The sequence below is a fragment of the Oryctolagus cuniculus genome, chromosome 3 (genome assembly GCF_051225735.1).
Source record: "Oryctolagus cuniculus isolate XC-2025 breed Fujian yellow rabbit chromosome 3, ASM5122573v1, whole genome shotgun sequence".
NCBI classification, from domain to species: Eukaryota; Metazoa; Chordata; class Mammalia; order Lagomorpha; family Leporidae; genus Oryctolagus; species Oryctolagus cuniculus.
In genome coordinates this window covers 63328786-63349544 of record NC_142869.1, presented here as the reverse complement: position 1 = coordinate 63349544, position 20759 = coordinate 63328786, and the positions used below count along the sequence as shown (strand labels likewise).

Sequence of the window (20759 nt, the reverse complement as noted above, 5' to 3'; positions counted from 1 at the left end):
AACTAGTGCTTTTTACAATTAACAAAGGGGCAAAGCTAGCCAGATAAGCTTTAGTTATGCAAAAGAAGTTCATTTGTAATCTGTGTATGGTTTATATGAACATTGGTCTTCAAGGGTTTGATGCCTCAAGTAGATTTTGGTCTCCCTGCAATACTGCTGCTACCCTTTGCTTAGAGACCCAGTGAGTGTGAGACCGATGGAGAGAAATGGCAGATGTGGAGGAAGAAAGGCCTGGGGCAACTTTCCTCAAGGCATCCAACCTCCGGGCACCTGTGTGTCATTTGGAAAGTGGCAGGATAACGACACCTGCTTGTCTGCCTTGTGACAGAAGGGTTTGAGGGGGCAGTTCTGGGCAGCACCCGCTTGTAGCAGGTGCTCAGGGCTTGCTTCTGCGATTATCACTCTCTGCCCTTCATGAAGAATTTCAAAGGGAAGGGTGGCCAATGTGTTCTGTCTGCGTGAACCCAAATTCCGAGTGAGTGGAGTTCATTTCCCCTAGGAAGCTGACAACCTGTTTATAACCCTCATTACAAAGCTAGGGGTTGCTAGGATCAGAGGCAGATTCATCACCTTTGCCGGTACAGAGAAGATAGTCTGCACCGAAGTTCCTTCCAGCTCTGCTTCCCTCTCGCACAGCACTCAGCGCCAACGTGGCTTTCATAGGGAAATTTCTGAGCTACAGATGCCAGGTCGCTGGCTTCTGTCAGGTACTGAGAGCCTAACCCTGGATGTTTCATTCCCAGCTGAAGAGATATCACCCCCAGCAGGCTTGCCTCTCCCCAGCGTGCAAGTAGGTTCTGGAATGTCGGCTTTCCTTTATGGGGTCAAAGGCCGTCACGATATTGCAAAAGACATGCTTTCTCCAGATAGGCTGGAAGGAAAAAAGACCCTCCATATTTAATGATGCTATTTCAGTGAAGCAGGGCCTTAATGATGATAATAATAATAATTAATGGCACAGCTAGAGAACTGACAAATAATAGGGAACAGATGATCCCTTCCCGGCCTCAAAAAAAAAAAAATGTACGCCTGCAGAAAATTAAACAGATCCTTTCCTAGCAATTTAAAGCTCAGATGCCTCAGCCGGAGTCAGTGGTTTCTGTTTTACTCGGTGGAAAGCTAATCGTATAAAATCCCAACTACTTCTGACTCCTGCATTGCCACTTGAAGCAAAATAAGGCATATGGCATGAGCCCTGTCCCACCAGCAATTTTAGGTTCTTTCATCTTTTATAGGCTTCTCAACTATGCTCATAAAGTGTAACTTTCTCACCCCAGTTTTGCTTCTACCATATTTAAAAATTGCTCTGGGTTTCACAAAATGAGAATGTTGGGCTACTTAGTCATTGGCTCAAGTCCCCCAATAAGTAGGCTTCTGTGTCTCTTAAGGAATGGAAAATCATGCTCTGGTGGCATACGGTCTATCCTGCTGACCCCAGCCAATGATGAAACACAAATGAATCGGCTTAGAAAGAATTTGAACAAGGCCCTTGCTCGGTCATCTAAAAGAATCAAAAGAACTACAAAGGCCCCACAGTTGGACTTCGGTGGTTTTCTCGTATCTCTGCATCTGCCTGTGGCACCACAAAGAAAGTGAGGGAGGAAGCAAATAGTTGTTTTGGTTTCCGTGAAGAAGAGAAACAGAACACCAGGTCAGTACCTCACTTTGAAGGATCATCACGGCGTGGTTAAAATGGTGGTGCTCTAAGGTAGCAGATGTTCCATAGAGCTGGGCCAGGGCAGAGCCGCTCCTGCAAGAGGACAGAGGGTGAGTGGGAAGGCCCCTTCAACCATCACCATTCTCCCAATTCTTCTGTTCAAACTGCTTTTCCCACCTCTAGCAAAGGACAGGGACTAGTTACATTCTCAGGTAACAGCATGTGTTGTTCATGCCTCTCTTAAGAAACCCTTTCAGGAACATGTGGTTAGGCTACATATCATGGATGACAGACAGTACATAAGACATAGTCCCTGCCTCTAAGAAACTACAGAACAGTAAGGGAGATGCCACATGATCACAAGGAAAAACAATGCACACAACAACAATACAAATACTAATGCATCATACAGAGTGTTGCAGGTCCAATTTAGTGCAACAGATGTTCTGAGGGGAAAAGAGGGATCATTTGTGGATCAATGGAGGCTTTTTTGTTTGCTTTACAGAGATTTATTTATTTGAGAGGTAGAGTTACAGAGAGGGAGAGAAAGAGAGGGAGGTCTTCCATCGCTGGTTCACTCCCCAAACTGCGGGAGCTGGGGCGATCCAGATACAGAAGGCAAGAGATTCTTCCAGGTCTTCTGCACGGGTGCATCGACCCAAGCATTTAGTTCATCTTCCACTGCTTTCCCAGGCCATTGGCACGGAGCTGGATCAGAACTGGAGCAGCTGGGACTTGAACTGGTCCCCACATGGGATGCCTGTGCAGCAGGAGGAGGCTTAACCTACTATGCCACAATGCCAGCCCCCTTATGCTTCTTCTGAGTGTTCAGAACAACTGCCCTATTCCAAATGTGTTCATCTCTCCATAACAAAGGACCTGGTGAATATCCTGCCATGTACAGTTTATGCATTTTCTGTGAATGACTGACAACCTTCCAGCATGGTATCCCAGACCACAGTCACACTATGGAATCTTGGTGTAGAACTCTGCAAAGTTTCCTGGATATGGAGTCAAATCTCAGTTCTTCCTCCACTTAGTAGCTTTCAACAGTTTCTCAGCCTCCTTAAGACTCCATTGCTTTGGGCCTGGCTCTGTGGTGTAGAGGGTAAAGCCACCTTCAGTGCTGGCACCACATACGGGCATTGGTTCAAGTTCTGGCTGCTCCACTTCCAATAAAGCTCTCTGCTATGGCCTGAGAAAGCAGCAGAAGATGGTCCAAATGCTAGGGCCCCTGCATCTGCATGGGAGACCCAGAAGAAGCTCCTGGCTCCTGGCTTAGGATAAGTGCAGCTCTGGCTGTTGAGGCCATCTGGTGAACCAGCAGATGGAAGACTTCCTCTCTCTCTCTCTCTCTCTCTCTCTCTCTCTGTGTCTCTCTGTAACTCTAAATTTCAAGTAAATAAATAAATCTTATTATTAAAAAGACTCTATTGTTTTATCTTTAAAATGATGATACACATACTCTGCTATTTATAAGACTACAGTAATATATTTGAAAGTGCCTATCACAGTGCCTGGTATGTATTAGATTGTGGTTTCTAGTAATTATTTTATATCAATTATATTTATATTGGTTATTAGCCAATAATTTAAATACACATGGATATCTACACTTTAAATCAATAAAATGATCATTAGAACTTGAAGGGACTACTTTGAGTTATCTGTGAATTTTGTTTATGTGGAACAACCCATTCCTCAATGATGTCAGTTCAATAAGGTGTTCACTGAAAATGTTCAAATACATTCTGTTACAACTCTTTTCTTGGAGTAGGACTTAGAGCATTTAAAGGTCCCAGAGAATCTGGGATTCAAAGGGCAGCTGTGGGGCTCGAGTTTAAGTTCCATCTCTGTCTGCGTGTGCTTTCTTGCTCCTTGCCAGGGTCTTGGTTGTCAAAAGCACAATTTGACCTTAACTTGGAAATGCTGCTCACAGTCTGTCCAGCCAGTTAGAGAAGCAAGGACTGCAGCTAAGAGCCTTGTGAGGAATTTTGGTGAGAAGCTGACCTCCTGAACAGCGTGACGTAACCTGAGACCACAGCTAGTTCAAGGGTGCAGGGCCCTGTGATTCTTGGAAAGACTCAGAGCTGACCACACATTGGCAGAAATAGCAGGATTGGTTCAGTAGGGATGATTATCAGTTAGTAAGGAGGATACTAGATTTTAATTGGGCATGTGTTATTTTTTATAAAACTTGCCTTAGTCTGTTTCATTCAATAAGTTAAATTTTGGTTGGCTAATCTTAGTCACGAATTATTGTTTAATGTTAGTTATATAGGGTTCATTCCTATGGAAACTCATGTCTCAAATGTGTATTATATGCCTTTGTCTTTGCTGAAATTCTAGGATGCCTTACATCCAAGTGTGTTCTATGGAGTAGATGCTTAAAAATCTATTAGCTGTTTAGCTAATAAGCTTACAGTGTCTAGTCATTATAATTCAAATTTGAAGGTTGTCAGTCAGTAATAAGCATGTTAACATGCTTTATAATAATGCTACTAATAATCATAGCTACTATGCTCTAGGCAGCATATTAACAAATTAATACATTATTTTATCTAGTCTTGACAGCAACCATGAAATAGGTATTACTTTCTCACTTTACTCATGAGGAAACCGAGGCTCAGAAAAGTTATGTAACATTTCCAAGTTTTAAAGCTCCTTCTCATTGTATAATGAGAGTGATACTTATAACATATATTTCATATATTTGATTTTTCATTTTTACCAAGCTGGTTGTCACCAATGAAAGATTTCAAAATTTAATTCATAATTCTATAGTATGAGGGGATCTTCAGAAAGTTAATGGAAAATGAGTCATGTTTTCAAAAATTTTTTGTACCAAAATAAACTTGTTTCCATTTTATTAGGGAGAGAGTGACAGACACAGATAAAGACAGATAGAGAAAAGGGAGTTCCCAGCTGCTGATTTACTCCCCAAATGCCTACCATGGCCTGGGCTGGACCAGGCCAACCACAAGGGCCAGGAATGCAATCCAAATCTTCCATGTGGGAGGCAGGAACCCAAGTTCTTGAGTCATCACCTGCTGCCTTCCAGAGTCTACACTGGAGGGAAGTTGGAGTCAGGAGCTGAACCAGGAATTGAACCTGGGTACTCCAACATGGGATGCAGGTGTCCTAACTGCTAGGTTAAATTCTTGCTCCCTAGGCTTATCTTTTAATTCTATTTTTCCATGAACTGTTTGAAGTCCTCTCATTTATGTGTTAACCACAGGCTCAGATTCTCATGATTCATTTTTGTTAAACAGTCAGGCTCAGATGCACCTCACTTACTGATATGAATCCTGATAACTTAGACACTGATGAGGCAGGTAGGGTCAAGATGTACAATATTATCTCTTCCTTTATTCACTTCAGCTTAGCAGACCCCATAAAATCACAAGTCACTTTGTATTTTCTTTGTTCAGGATGAATAAGGAGAGTTTCCTTTCTTAACCAGGAAAGAAACAAAGACTCTGGCTCCGAGGCTGCCCTTCTCCCTCTCCCCAGTGTCCATATGGCTTCTGAACTGCGGTGGTTCATCAGGACAGACTGCTTGTGCAAGTGTGACCACGCCATGTCCATGGTTTGAGCATATTCCTCATCGGATTCCCTTTGTCCCTTTCTGTAATTCCATCTTACAATCTGCCCTCTCACTTACAATACAGATTCAATTACAGAAAGCATGCGGATGTTGCAACTAAACCAGACTAATGCTATGAAAGTGGGGGAAAACACTGTGATTCATTCATTCATTCCCCAAACAATTATTAATGACTATCATTATGCCAGGCCTCAGGCACGTGGAGTACAAAGATAAGTAAGATGTGGCTCTTACCCTCAGGGCTCCCACAGTCCTCTATAATTGTGTCGAGGACTTTCTTGGACCAGCCTCAGACTAAAAATGCTTATCTTTCAACAAGCAAGGTGACATCTTTGCATTCAAAGAGTGGAACACAGTACTAAGTTTATTTTGAGCTTTCTAGATTAAAACAATCTAAACAAGAACATATCCATTTCCATACGGTTCCCTATCAGACTTTTGAAGACTGCCAAAACTCAAATTTTTTTTCACAGGCCAAGTTTCATGGAGAATGTTGCCTGTATCTGCTATTACACACTGTGAACTTCTAATGACCACCAGGAGTGAAGCCCACAGTCATAAAAGTTGATGTAAGTGGCAAAAACTAAAATATGTCTGTTAGGATGAGCTTTATCAAAAAGGTATTCAACAGATATTAACTTTGCAATGGTAAATGGCAGTGAGGACTGAAATACAAAGGGTACCATGGTCAAATAAGTTTGAGAAATGCTGGCTTTAAAAATTGAACCATTTCTGCACCGTAGGACTTCCCAGAGGCGCTGCTAGGTGAAAATACACCTTGTGATTCTGCGGGAAGGAAATGCAACATGCAGCATTTACCACTCTTAATTAATCATAAAACCATTTTTAAAGAGGTAATTTCTTTCATGTAATATATTTTCCATAAAGAAATACTTCTATTTTTTCATGGAAAATATGAAAAAAACTCACAATCACATTTGGGAAAAATTGACATTAATACCACCTCCCATTTTAATTGTGGTAGGTATATTCATTACATAAGTAGTTTTGGTGCACACACACTGTAGATGTGAAAATGTGATTCCATATATGTAAGATGTATGGAGAGAGAAGGGAAGGGAGAAATAGAAGAGAATCCAAATTTCACAAGAACAAGTACTTTTAACTACATGAGTATTTGATGTACATTATTGATTAGATTGTCTCAAATGTGAAAGTTTTTCATTTGTTAACAGGGAACACATTGAAAAGAAAGTTACAAAAATAAGTCAGTGAGAATGTTGTTCCTATAGGCATTCAGCACTTTGTACAGGCACCAAGAATAAGTGTACAAATTAAAATGTACCTTCATAGTGTCCCTAGACATGCGCATTCTTTGAAAAAGAGACTTAATGGCAGAGTGCAGCCATGGCTTAGAGGAAACTTTAAACAGGAAAACTATGAAAGGTAATTAGGAAACTGAGAATTGTTGGGAGGTGGTGAGCAATGGGATTAGGCTGTCATGGCAGATTAATGTGCCCCAGTATTTCACTTCTGGGACCTGGCCGAAAGCGACAAGATGGGTTTTCATTCCCAAGAAATGAGTATAAGAGATTATGCTAGAAATGAATAGAAGAAGTCTCCTAGGAGAATATACTACAAAGCTGCCCGGTACTAATATTTAATCATCAGGGGCAGCTGTGAGGGGGAGGGGGATGAGTGGGGAATGCTGTCTCTGGAGAAAACAGGGGAGAGGTGTGAACAGAGCAATTTCGAGGCACTGTGGCACTGCTACACTCAATGCCTATTGATCATTCATTGCACGCACTCTAATACTTAAAAATTAAGAATAAAATATGAAAATGCAAAGGTTCACTTATCAGAAAGGCTAAGAGAATAAATCAAATTGTGCTCTAACTAAAGTCACACATTTTATTGTAGAGGCATTTTGCATTTTATATAGTAATTTGTCCCTTGCTAAATGTCTCCTATTTCTTTATAGCCTTATACATGAAACAAAGGTAGCATATGCTTTGACACATAATAATTGGTGCATTTAAATCCCATTTTCAAATCTTTTGAAGGGCTGGAATGAGATTGTGAACGCTTTAAGAAAAGGGACTGTTGGCCATACTTCTGTATTTCTCCCACAATGCCTAGCAAAGGGCCTTGAACTGAAAAAGCACTCAATTATTTGGGAATACAAAAGGAGAAAGGGGTATATGTTGCTTCCCAGGAATTTTCTAAGCAATGGCACACTCACTGAATAAATCTATTCTAATCAGTGAAAAGCTGGTCTCTTCACCACACTGTAAGCAAATCTTTCAGCATTTATAGTTAACTGAGATTAGTTCATCTTAACTGAGATTGGGCAATAGTGGCAATAAGTGTCCTAAATTCAAAAGTGACTCCATTAGGTAAGTGCAGAGCATGTGGACATCTCATGAGTTGGTAAACTGTATACAAGTCTAGTCATGTTGAGGGGACACAGCACACCATCTAACAGGTAGCTGTGATCATGTGATACAAGGATGCAACAAAAATAAAATCGAAATGTAGAATTAGTGACCCAATACCTATCGAACAGAGTATGAAAGGTGTTAAGTCTTCTACAAGTGAATTGAGAGTTGGAAATCCCCAGTTTCCATTTTTGTGAAGATAAAGTGCTAAAAGTACAATTAGTTGGGTCTTGTTCAGTTCTACAATTTTTATGGCTCCATGTCTTCAATTGCTAGATATAAAAATATATTTTCATTTTCTAGGGCTATCAGATATGACAAGCTAACCAACACATTGGAAGCTCAAAGGTCCAAAGCAGATGTTATGAAGTCAGGGAAGAGAGCATAAGAGGGTGGTTAAAGAATGAATTTTGGAACCAGATGGTTTTGTTCCAAACTCCCTTCTACCATATGGGGGATGGACGAATTTGAGCAAATTATCTTCCTCAGGCTCAGTTACTCCTGTAAAATGGAGACAAAAAATACCTGCTCTCTAGAGACACTGGTGAGGGCTTGAGACATAGTAAACAACAAATTATTGTTCTTGTCGTTTCAGATGTGGTACGTTGCAAAGAACAGAAATGAAGTACAACCAGCTTCCTTAAGAAAAAGGTTAGCTAAATGGCACCAGAAGTCTAAGTTGGCCCAACTATTTCAAGCACAGCTGGGTCTCCTAGAGATGGGAGCAAAGATGAGAGCCAGGAATCAAGTCTGATTTTCCCCTGTCTTCCTTTTGGATTATGCAATTTCTCCTTTCTGATTCTCTCCATATACTAGTTTCATCATTCTCTCTTCTCTGAAAACCAGCTTTCTTGTTTTGTCCCATTTACATGGGATGTGGTCATGATAGCTTTTCCAAAACAGCAGCCCCAGCCCCAGGTCACCATGGACTTACAGCGTGGCTCCCTGTAGTTTACATCTCATGTCATGGTAATTTAACTCCAAATTTCTTGTAAGCAAAATATAACTGGTCTAGCTTTGATTTAGGGGTGTACTCCTGGTCCAAACAGCTCTTGGCCAACTGGCAAGAAGAGCTGCCTCTTTCATTGTGACACATAGGCTTTCTCTCTGGGGCGTGGTCACTGGTATCTGAGTCCAAGCATTGTACTCACTCTTAGCAGGTCCCACAATACACTCACTATGGTTTTACAGACATAGAGCTAAAGCATGTATCTCTTATTTATGCATAAGTGGTAGAATGGTAGAGAGGCAGGAGGATGTTAGAGGGAGATACAATGATACAATTGGTCTGGTGGAGAAAGGAGCCCTAAGTAAGATAATGGAATGCAGCTACAAGAAGTCAACATTAGGAAAAGTTAGACTCTATAATGAAAGCCTAAACAGTTTACATTTCAACAGGCTCCTGGTCTGTAGTACAACATCAAATCTGTATACATAAAAACAATACTTTTTCATGATTTATAAAAGGTTAACTTGTTCAGAAGGAAACTTTATTGAAAGGCTATAGTAAAATGGTTCAAATAAAATCTCATTCATTCATGCCTTCATTATCCACTCATTCAGCAAGTATTCAGTATGTGTTTGTTCTACTCTTGGCACTGTTCAGCTCTGGGTACTGAAGAACAAGGGGAGATGCACCTGTAACTCAGCAATGAAAATGGAATGAGATCCACTTTTTGAAAACACAGCCAGGGCATTATGTGGGCATTAAAAAAATGGCAAAGGGAGGCACAACAGGGTAGAACTCTGGGAGTGATGCTTTCTGGGGCATTTGAGGGAAAGCAGAAAAGGAAGGGCATTTCAGGCAAGGGAGCAGCGGAGAGATGAGAACCATCAGGGCTCCACTGAGCTCTTCAAGAAGTCCCTTGTGTCTGGAACACAGATGAAAGGCAAGGTGGGGTAAGCCGGGGCTAGTAGGTGTGGGCCAGAGAAATGGGAAAGAGTCCAATGGGAAAGGACCCTAAGGGTCTAAACTAAGGAACTGGAACATTACTCTAAAAGTCACAGGAAGACTGTGGATGGCTTTCAAGCACAGGAATAAACTGGTAAGCTGTGTGATTTAGACAGATTATTGATGTCAATCAGAATAGAGGAGGAGATTTGAGCTATTGGTTGCAGCCACCCAGGATTAACAAAGTCACCCCCTCCTCTGCATTTGGTACAGTAACTACAGCTTTTTTGCAAGGAGGGAGTCTTGGTGACTTGTAGATTTGCAGTGGTGTTGTTCACTAGGATAATGAATAAGGAAAAGAGAAACATGCTTTCAGGTGAAGACTGATCAAGAGGCGACTGTGAGACTTCAAGTAGCAGGTGCCTCTTAAACCACTGGATTATGTGCCTATGTAGAATCTGAAAATTGGGGTTCAAATAAATGGATATGGGACTCATGAGCAGATGGATGGAGGCCCCATGCGAAGGGTCACAAAGAGCAGAAAGGAACAAAAGATAATAATACCAGTGAAGCTTGGGCCAGGAGGAGAGAGGCCTTGAAGCAAACTGAGAACGGTTCCAAGGATAGATGAAAATCCTTTGTCTTAGAGACAAAGAAAGAGATTCCAGAGGGAGGGAGAAGCAAAATATGTCGCATGCCAGAAGGATCAAGGTAAAAAGACAATAAAAGGTAAAGTAGCTCTGGGAGAAGGGGGCTGTTGGTGACATTACTGAAGATGGCTCCTCTGATGAGGTGCAGTTGGGAGTCATGTGTGAGGGCAGGAGTTGGGGAGAGTGAAGATAAGGAACCTAGCCAGCTCTCCAAGAAACTTGACTGGAAGGGAGGAAGAAGAGAACCAGGCCAGAAGCTACAGATAAGTGGAGGTTAAGGTGAGTGTTCTTGCAGGAGGAAGGGGAATTCATGTTAATAGGATGCATGGCACCAGGAGAAAGGAGGCAACTGACACCAGGGCCAGAGAGGAAGATTGATGGCCCAAGGGCCCAAAGGACTGTGCGAAGAAGGGATGCAAAGCAGAGGCACATGGTGTAGCCTTGGACGAGGAAAGCACAGCTTTTTCACTGAGACAGCAGGGAAGGAGGAAAGGATTGGGATGGGTAGATAAGTTTGTGGATGGCAGGGAGGAAATTGAGAGAGTTCTCGATTGATGGCCTCAATTTTCTCAGTGAAGTAGGAGGCAAGGTGATGTGCTGAGAGGTGTGGGGGAGGTGGTGGAGGGTGGAGCAGAAGGTGGTTTAGGGAGAGAAAATGTTCTGTGTCTGTTACTGCTAAGAGCAATGGGGACGATGCTAGAGAGGGACCGAGAGGGCTGGAAGGGAGACCTGAGCATACAGCAGAGTTGGGAGAATACGTGACTGGACCGTCTCAAATTCTCACAATTGTGACATTTTCTCCAAAAGCCTTTACAAGTTTAGGCAGAATAGCACAAAGTTGAATTGTCAGACTGAATCATGATTGATGCTTTGTTGAGTGAATGTTATAAAAATTTAAGAGGTTCAAGCACTATAGGCTATTGAGAAGAGAGTTGTAACGATAAGCTACAGGATTCAGCATAGTTAAGGAAGGGCCCAGTATAAAAACGCATCTGCTAGGTCACCAAGCACATGCAAGGGTCCAGTGTCTCAATGAATAGGCATTTGGGGAACAGAACTGAAGGGAACCTGCTGACACACAGTTGACCACTGAAGTTTCAGATGATATGAGTAGAGGACGGCTTTGAAATTAGTCATCTGAGGCTGATGTTCTTTGCAATCAGTCATTTTAATCTCACCTCTTTGTTATAGCTTTCCCAAACCTCTACTCTCCCTGCTCCCAATTTTTTCTCTCCTGCTTCTGATCTCTTGTATGCCAACAGAAAATGAAAAGAACACTAAAACTGGATGCTCAATATAAGGGTCAGGAGCCTTGGGGTTTCTTTGCAGCACCTGTGAGCCACCAAGCAATGGCTATCTTGACCAGTACAACTTGCTCTATTCTGTCATGCTCTTCTTCTGCATGGCAAATAGATGCCTCTACATCCCTGTACTTGTATTTATGTAAATTCTGTTTCTTTTTGTTTTCCACCTTTCTGTGGGAGTGGAGATAAAGGGAGCAAAGGCTACTCCTTGTAGGTAGCTTTATTTCACTGCAGATCCCACAACACCCAGAGTCAAAAGAACACTAGAAATGACTGCAGCAGGAAGAGATGTTTTGTGATATAAAATTTCCAAAGACTGGCTTCTATTTTAATGTTTTTAAAACCAGATTTTGAGAGTAGCAGGTATAAGAAGCTTATAATGCCACACAGACAAATGTTTTGGGAGGAAAGATCTAGGCCCTTTAAAATCTGAGCTTTGCTATCTGACTGAGGTCAACAGAGACAGACCAGATCAACAAGCATGACATGAAGGGCAAATTTGCAATTAAAAGAAGAATAGGGAATTATAAAGATGGATGGGCCCCATGACATGCACGCCCAAGCCTGCATGGCCTTGGCCCCGGATGCCAGAAATTAATGCTTTACTCTTTAGCACTCATCACCTTTGGCTCCGAACAGAAAGGCAAATGCATTAAAATAACAACAATTAGAACACTTACTTAGCTTGGAAGGCATTGTTGGTTCCCCTGTGGTCGAGGTCATGACACAGGCATCCCACAATCACCGCTAAAATTTCCACCTCGGTCAGAATCTCTTGAAACCCAGCAGTCTGGGAAGAAGGAGAAAATGGCAACAGTCACTACTGGGGGCACAGAGGGTTGGGGGGGGGGGCGTGGATCAGGTCAGTCCACTGAGCAACAATCAGCCCTGTTTTCATAGCCACATCATTTAAGGAAATGATTAACTGCCATCCCTCTGGATGACTGAGGGTTGAGTGGTCAGTTGCACAGCCTCAGGTCCCCACAGTGATGAATTAGCTCGCTGTCACAGTGGCCTGTGCTGCCTTGCTGGGACAGAGTTTAGACTGTTTTCTTTCCTTTTCAGGGAGGAGGGTATAGTCTCCAGATACAGTGACAGTTTGGCAAAGGCCCAGAGCAAAATGTGTTCTGTTTTTCTACTTTGTAATGAAGAGAGCACTGGGTTTCTCATAGTAGGGGATAGAAGAGGGCTGTGGATTTTGAACTGAATGCCATATCCACCAGATGCCATTGCAGGGAGAGCAGACAAAAGAAGGGGAAAGAAGGCTCTTTTTATATTAAAAGGAGCAAGTTAGAATTACTTGGGTTGTTACATGTTGACATTCTAGAAGCTATCTTGAAAATGCCTTAATTCATTTTGGGTTGGGAGTAGATTAAATTCACTCAGCTACCAGGGCAGTGCATGCCCAGGAAACAATAATTTGAGGGAGGATTAGGCAACCCAGATTGAGGATCAAGTGGAGTATACATTACTTGGAATTCATTTTTTTCTTATCCTGTGGTAGTTTGCTTGCGAAAAATCAGTGTGATGGGGTTTCTTTTGGAAGCACTTTGATATACTCATGTAACCAAGGGCAGCAATGGTTCTTTGGTTCCTGCTGGCCCTTTCATTAGTTCAGAAGAGAAAGTGCACCTCTGGGAAAGCTGGGCTATGCATTTTCTTGATCCAAGGCCTTTTACTTAGTAAGTCTCCCATTTCATTACTTATTAAAATCTTCATCACAGGGCAGGAGGAGGGGAGAGTTAGGGCTCAGATTGCTTTACTCTTCATGTATGTGTGTTTTTCCCCCAAATCTATATCACTGGCTAGTATCTATAAAACACTTCTCTTACAGCAAAGAAATCTCTACTTTTTAATTAGTTTTGTTTTTAATGCAGAAATTACTGAATAACAGGTTCCTGTGTTGGCAAATCTATTTTATAAAAACTGACTTGAGTCTACTGTTACATTTAGAAATGCATACTTGTACAATTTCATCTGTATAGCAAATGGAACGATTAATAAATTGTCTGAGAGTAAGAAGCAGTCCATGTCAGAGCTTGTATGCACCCTCCATTTTAAGATTTGGAATTGGTTGTTGGTTGTTTTAAATGAATTTTATTTTACTTACAGTTTTACCTCTGATCATTATTTAAAAAATTCAAGTTGTACTAAGAGACTGAGAAGCAAGACCCAGAAATTCCTCATCCTTCCTTTTTCTGACTCCCATGGGCATCTGCTTTCCATTTTCTTTTTTACCTAAATTTGTAGTTCCATATATTTCTATTTAATATGCACATGTTAGCACCTGGTTATGTGATACATCTTTTTTTATTTTATTTTTTATTTTTTTATTTTTTGACAGGCAGAGTGGACAGTGAGAGAGAGAGACAAAGAGAAAGGTCTTCCTTTGCCATTGGTTCACCCTCCAATGGCCGCCGCGGCCGGCGCGCTGCGGCCGGCGCACCACGCTGATCCGATGGCAGGAGCTAGGTGCTTCTTTTGGTCTCCCATAGGGTGCAGGGCCCAAGCACTTGGGCCATCCTCCACTGCACTCCCTGGCCACAGCAGAGAGCTGGCCTGGAAGAGGGGCAACCGGGACAGAATCCGGTGCCCCGACCGGGACTAGAACCCAGTCCGCCGGCGCCGCAAGGCGGAGGATTAGCCTAGTGAGCCACAGCGCTGGCCAGTGATACATCCCTTATATGGTCCTTCCTATGTACTGATACTGTCCTGAGAGTTTTATACTGTTTCACTTATTAATTCTCATTGTTTTATGAGTTAGGAATATTATTAACCCAGTAACAGATGAGAAAACTGTCATAGAGTCTACATCATAGAGCCAAGCACTCACAGCTTGTATGTGGCAGAGCAAGGGCAAGCTCCAGGATGCTATCCCCAGGGTCAGTCCTTCAACACTGATGATATCTGGTGGCAGGTGTGAGTTTGCGAGTTTATTGTCTACTACTCACTCCACGGCCCCAAGGCAATCCAGGTTCAGAGCTTTCCTGATTATCTCCTTTTAATTACCACTCGGTGCTGAGTCAACTAACACAGAATGATTGCTTCCTTTCTTATGAACATTTTTGCAAGTCCTGGAGTTAGGATTTCAGACATCTAGGTCTTATCACATCCTGCACAATTCTGTAAAATGATTCTCAAAACAATCTTAGAGCGGGACAAGAATGTCATACCTTTCGCTGGATCCCTCCCATCCTGGGACTCCTTCCTGCAAGTTGACCCTGTTGTCTGTTCTGGATTCTCTGTCTGGGGATAGCTGCCCTCCTGGGCATCCCTCATTGTCACTCAGGGCTGTCCCCTCGCAGCTTCTGCTGCTGCTCTCTCACCTCCTGCATCCCAGGCCTTTCTCCCTCCTCCTGGCACCCTCGTTTTGTAGGAGCACACCTGCCAGGCTTCACGAGAAAGGGTGTGCATTGCTTAACACTGGGCAGCTCACTGTTTTGGAGGTTTTGCATGACAGATAAAGTCTTTCTTCTGTTCTCATCCCCAGTTGCTAGCTCATCTAATAATTCTAGGTTGAAACATTTTCACTCAGAATATTGAAGGATGGCTCTGTTGTTTTCTTGCTTTGGAAAAGAACACACTATTCTTCTTAACACTTTGAATATTACTTGATTTTCCTTTAAAATTTCTTCTCTATCCCCAGTGTTTAGCAATTTAAAAAAGATGTACTTTGCAATTTGGGCTTTTTCTCAATTTGCATGGTAGCCCAATCTGAGGGCTCAAATTTTTAGTACAATATTCTCTTAAACTTTAAAATACTTTTTTTGTCTTCAATATTTTTTTTTCTGGACTATCTGAATGAATGCCATTTGGTTGGACACTGGAATTTTTTTTTTAAGATTTTATTTATTTATTTGAGAGGTAGAGTTACAGACAGTGAGAGGGAGAGACAGAGAGAAAGGTCTTCCTTCTGTTGGTTCACTCCCCAAATGGCCGCAACTGCTGGAGCTGTGCCGAGCCGAAGCCAGGAGCTTCTTCTAGGTCTCCCACATGGGTGCAGGGGCCCAAGAACTTGAACTATCTTCTATTGCTTCCCCAGGCCATAGCAGAGAGCTGGATTGGAAGAGGAGCAGCTGGGACTAGAACCGGCGTCCATATGGATACCAGTGCTTCAGGCCAGGGCTTTAACCCACTGTGCCACAGTGCTGGCCCAGATACTGGAATTCTTATATTTATTTTCATTTATTTATTTATTTATTTATATTATTTTTTTGACAGAGTTAGACAGTGAGAGAGAGAGACAGAGAGAAAGGTCTTCCTTCCGTTGGTTCACCCCCCAAATGGCTGCTACGGACAGCGCACTGCGGTGATTCGAAGCCAGGAGCCAGGTGCTTCCTCCTGGTCCCCCATGGGGTGCAGGGCCCAAGCACTTGAGCCATCTTCCACTGCCTTCCCGGGCCAAAGCAGAGAGCTGGACTGGAAGAGGAGCAAGTGGGACAGAACCGGCGCCTCGACCAGGACTAGAACCAGGAGTGCCAGCGCCGCAGGCAGAGGATTAGCCTAGTGAGCCGCAGCGCCGGCCTATTTATTTTCTTATGTAGTTATCTCTTCTTTCTCATATAGAATTTGCCTCTCACTTTGTAGGAATAATTAATATTTTTAATTTATAAGCATGCTATTTTGATATATAAGCATGCTATTCTCCATGGAAGCATTGCTTTATTTTTCTGAAGATATTAAATTTTAACAATATTTACTTAGATTTAAGAATCTTTAACATTTTGTCATATTTATTTTCTATGTAAATATTATATATACATTCATACAATTTGTCTTAAAAGCACGGATATTAATATTACATAATGTAGGATTCAAGACAGTGCCATAAAGTGAGAGAAGAGGGTATATTATTATGCAGAGGGTATAATTCAGTGAAGACAAGATTTACAATTATTTATATATCAAATAATATAACATCCACACATTTTTTATACTCCATATATTAACTTCCACATATGAAAGAAAGCATGGATTTTTCTTTATGTATCTGGCTTATTTCATTAGCATAATGAACTCCAGGTTGATCCATTTTGTTACAAATGTCAGGACTTCATCGTTTTTAATGGCTGGGTAATATTCCACCCTGCGAATACACCACATTTTCTTTGTGCCGTCATCAGCTGATGGATATCTAGCTTGACTCTATATCTTTGCTATTGTGTGCTGGGCTGTGATTACAGTTCTGAAATTTCTTTCTGTCCCAATTGCCTACTTCTCCATACTCCTTCTTTCTCTCCGTTCTTGGAGGCTTCCCTCCAGCGTCTGGTCATTTTTAATGTTCTGTTCACATCTAAGAATAAGGCACGACACCAAGTCACAGTGGGTTTCGGGGGCAGTAGCTTGCCGGGCCTGACCACAGGGTGATCAAGTAGCTGGCTGGTCTTTCGCTGGAGATCCTCAAACATCAGAGTCTTATCTCATTTTCTCCAGGCTCCTCAGTCTGTTGCCTGGGAATGGTGTGAACATGGGTCTTGACATCCTGAGGAGAGAGAATTGAAGCTTCCCATCGAAGAGGATATGGGCTTTCACTGAAACTCCTTATTTCCTGTGTGCATCTCCTTTGCTGGTGTCTCCAAGGCAGGGGGTCCAGTTTCTCCAACAATACTATGGTTACTACCTGGATGGGGGTGTGAGGACCCTCTGACCGCGGGAGGAGGAGAGGGCTTGGAGACTCAGCTGTGTTCATCACTGTCTCATCGCACCTCATCCTATTTTTTGTGGTACCTGAATCCTCCAGTTCCTAAGCCTCGCTAGGTTCTGAGTGTGTTGATTCTTCCTCTGCTCTCTCCTCACCATGCCTTTCTCTGCTCAGTTATGAACAATCCTCCGTTTGCTGCCTTCATTTGTTAGGATTATATGAAAGGTAGAGTTTTCAAACATTTCTTATTGTTTTTTTTGCTACTTGGGGTGATTTTTTGAAAGGAGAGGGGGATGAAAGTGTCTTTTTTTGGTCATGTCTATCACCTTTAAATTATATATACCTTGCTGGGTTTGGTATTGCAGGTCTGAGGGAGCAGGTAAGTATGTGGTGCACTGGTTAAGTCACCACGTGAGATGCCCAAATCCCATATCAGAGTATCTGATTAGAGTCCCAGCTACACTGTTTCTGATCCAGCTTCCTGCTAATGTGCACCCTGGGAGACAGCAGGCAATGGCTCAAGTATTTGGATCACTGCAACCCATGTAGGAAAACTCAGTTGAGTCTTGGGCTCCTGGTTTCAGTCTGGCCCACTCCTGGCTATTTGGGGAGTGAACCAGCAGATGGTAAATCTGTCTCTTGAATAAAATAAAAATAAATAAGTAAAAGTTCCTTTAAAAATTCAACTATGGGGGCCAACACTGTGGCACAGAAGGTAAGCCTCAGCCTGTAGCACTGGCATCCCAAAAGGGTGCTGATTTGAGTCTTGACTACTTCCTTCTGATCCAGCTCCCTGCTAATGCACCTGGGAAAGCAGCAGAGGATAGCCAAAGTCCTTGGGCCCCTGCACCCACGTGGGAGACCTAGAAGAAGCTCATGGCTTCAGCCTAGCCCAACCCTGGCTGTTGTAGCCATTTGGAGAGTGAACCAGCAGATGGAAGATCCCTCTCTTTTGCTCACTCTCTCTCTCTCTCTCCCTCTCTCACTTTAACTTTGCTTTTCAAATAAATAAATAAATAAATAAATAAATCTTTAAAACAAATTCCAACAATGAAATACATATCTATGATACTGTGGAAGTAGGTATTGTAAACAATGACACTGCACTGAAATGTAGAGGTTTCTGCTATGAGAATACTATTGACTAGAGCTAGCTGACCAATCAGAACAATAATAGGAATAATGTTAACACTAAGGTAATTTGAGTATAAATTTAATTCAGAGTTAAAATTAAATGTCATCTAATAGACTCAAATCACAAACCCAAATCAGTTTTTTTTTTTTTTTTTAAAGAGGCAGAGTTAGACAGAGGGAGAGAGAGACAGAGAGAAGGGTCTTCCTTCCATTGGTTCACCCCCCAAATGGCTGCTATGGCTGGCGTGCTGCGCCTATCTGAAGCCAGGAGCCAGGTGCTTCCTCCTGGTCTCCCATGCGGGTGCAGGGGCCCAAGAACTTGGGTCATCCTCCACTGCCTTCCTGGGCCACAGTAGAGAGCTGGACTGGAAGAGGAGCAACAGGGACTAGAACCCGCCGCCCATATGGGATGCCGGCACCACAGGCGGAGGATTAACCAAGTGAGCCACGGCGTCGGCCCCCCAAATCAGTTTTTAAAAGCCACCAGTTATCATCCATTCTATAGTAGGACAGAATGTTTTTTGCTATGATTCCCAACACAGCCACTGCTCCCTTGTTTTAAAAATCCGGTGCCTAGTTTGTAAACTATGTGTATTGTGGATACTTTTGAGAATTTGATGAAAGCCATGAACTTTCCTCCCAGGCATTTTTCTTGATTTTTATGATATTAAAAGACCACAGAGTCCATCCCTGGATCCAGGAATAAAGAATCCCTGAAGTATGACACACACACACACACACACACACACACACACACACGACGTATTTACCTCTCTTGACTTGTGATACCTGAGTTACTGAAGCAGTACCTGTCTCTTGACTGTGATTTAAAGCTGCCTGGTAAATGGTTTCTGAGAATCGTCAAGCCTGAAAAGTGTCCACCTGCCACTGAGTGTCCATTTACACCTCCTCCGTCCTCATCCGTCTTCCTTCAAGCCCTATCTATTCAGACCTGCATGTACCCACATGGAGTGGAAAAAGTCATCTGTCTGCTGAGGACAATATAACTTTCAAAAGAAAGCAGGGAGATAGCAAAAAGTATATTTTAATGCACTGATCTCATTCTAGACTTTGGTTTATTCTTTTTAACTTCAAATAAAATTATGTCTTTTCTATCCTCTACCCAATAATTATTTAGGTTAATATGTCATTTAAGAAGTTAGGTTAATACATCATTTAAGAAATGTAAGCAGCAAATATAACATCTAAGTAAAGAGACAGTAAAGACATATGAGGGATCCTCAAAAAGTTCATGGAATTTGCATATTATGAAAAACTATGCATGGATTTCAATTTTTTGCACCAAAATATATTTATCTCTTAATTCTACTTTCTAAGAATTTAGAATAAGATATAAGAATTTAGAATTTAGATAATAAGAATTTAGAATTTAGATATATACCATATGTTTATGTGTGTGGATATGTGCTTGTGAATTTTTTTTGTTTTAAGAATAATGTCAAACTTCATCAAACTCTTCCAACATGGAATAACACAGTGACATTCTGAAAAGTATCCATTCATTTATTCAGGAGGAACTGTTTATAGTATTCAGCATTTACTCTGTGCCAGACACTAGGAACAGAGAAGTGAACAAGAGGGCAATGCTCCTGGCCCATGCTGCACACGTAGTCTGGTCACACTGGGAGCTGGCCAGGACAGTGCGCAGATTTCCTATTTATTTATTTATTTACTTACTTACTTATTTAGATTTGTTTATTTTTAGTTTGAAAGGCAGAGTTAGAAAGAGAGGGAGAGACAGAGAGATCTCCCATCCAGTGGTTCACTCCCCAAATGGCCACAATCCCCAGGCTGTGTCAGGCCAAAGCCAGGAGCCTGAAACTCCATCAGTGTCTCCTACCTGGGTGTAGGGGACCAAGGACTTGGGCCCAGGAAGCTATATCAGAAGTGGAGCAGCTGGGACTTGAACCAGTGCCTATATGAGATGCTGGCTTTGAAGGCAGCAGCTTAACTCATTATGTCACAATCCTGGCCACAGAATTCCCATTTTCAATGAGAATCTGTCATTGATTGCAATTTGTGGAAGAGAGTAATGGTAGACAGGCTACCATATCTGCTTTGGTCCTGGAGATGGCACATCATGGACTGCATGTATGTCCTTGTCATGTGTGCAGTCCTGGCATAATAATCTGAGAAAGTAATGCTAGAAATTCTGCCCTCATGTTCCTTTGTAAAAATATAATTAAGGACAGATCCCACATGAGGAGTAAGTACACAGTGACTCCTGTTGTTGACTTAACAATTTGACACTCTTGTTTATGGCATCAGTAATCTCCCTAGGCTCTAGACATGAGTTGCCAAGGCTATGGAAGCCTTTTGAATTTGCCAACTTCGATCTTATTCTGACAGGGTCATAGTCAAAGTGGAAGTTCTCTCCTCCCTTCAGAGAAAGGTACCTCCTTCTTTGATGGCCCCATTCTTTCCACTGGGATCTCACTCACAGAGATCTTTCATT

At 42.2% G+C, this 20759-nt stretch overlaps 1 protein-coding gene across 1 annotated transcript in view; it reads right to left on the bottom strand.

The window, feature by feature from the left end:
- Positions 1-20759, bottom strand: part of PDE11A (phosphodiesterase 11A) — a 451047-nt gene that overhangs the window by 86930 nt on the left and 343358 nt on the right. Inside the window, exons 13-14 of the mRNA XM_051849397.3 lie at positions 12189-12298; positions 1660-1750 (exon numbers count right to left, since the gene is read on the bottom strand). Coding sequence (XP_051705357.2) covers positions 1660-1750; positions 12189-12298 — 201 coding nt within the window. The remainder of the gene's footprint in view (positions 1-1659; positions 1751-12188; positions 12299-20759) is intronic.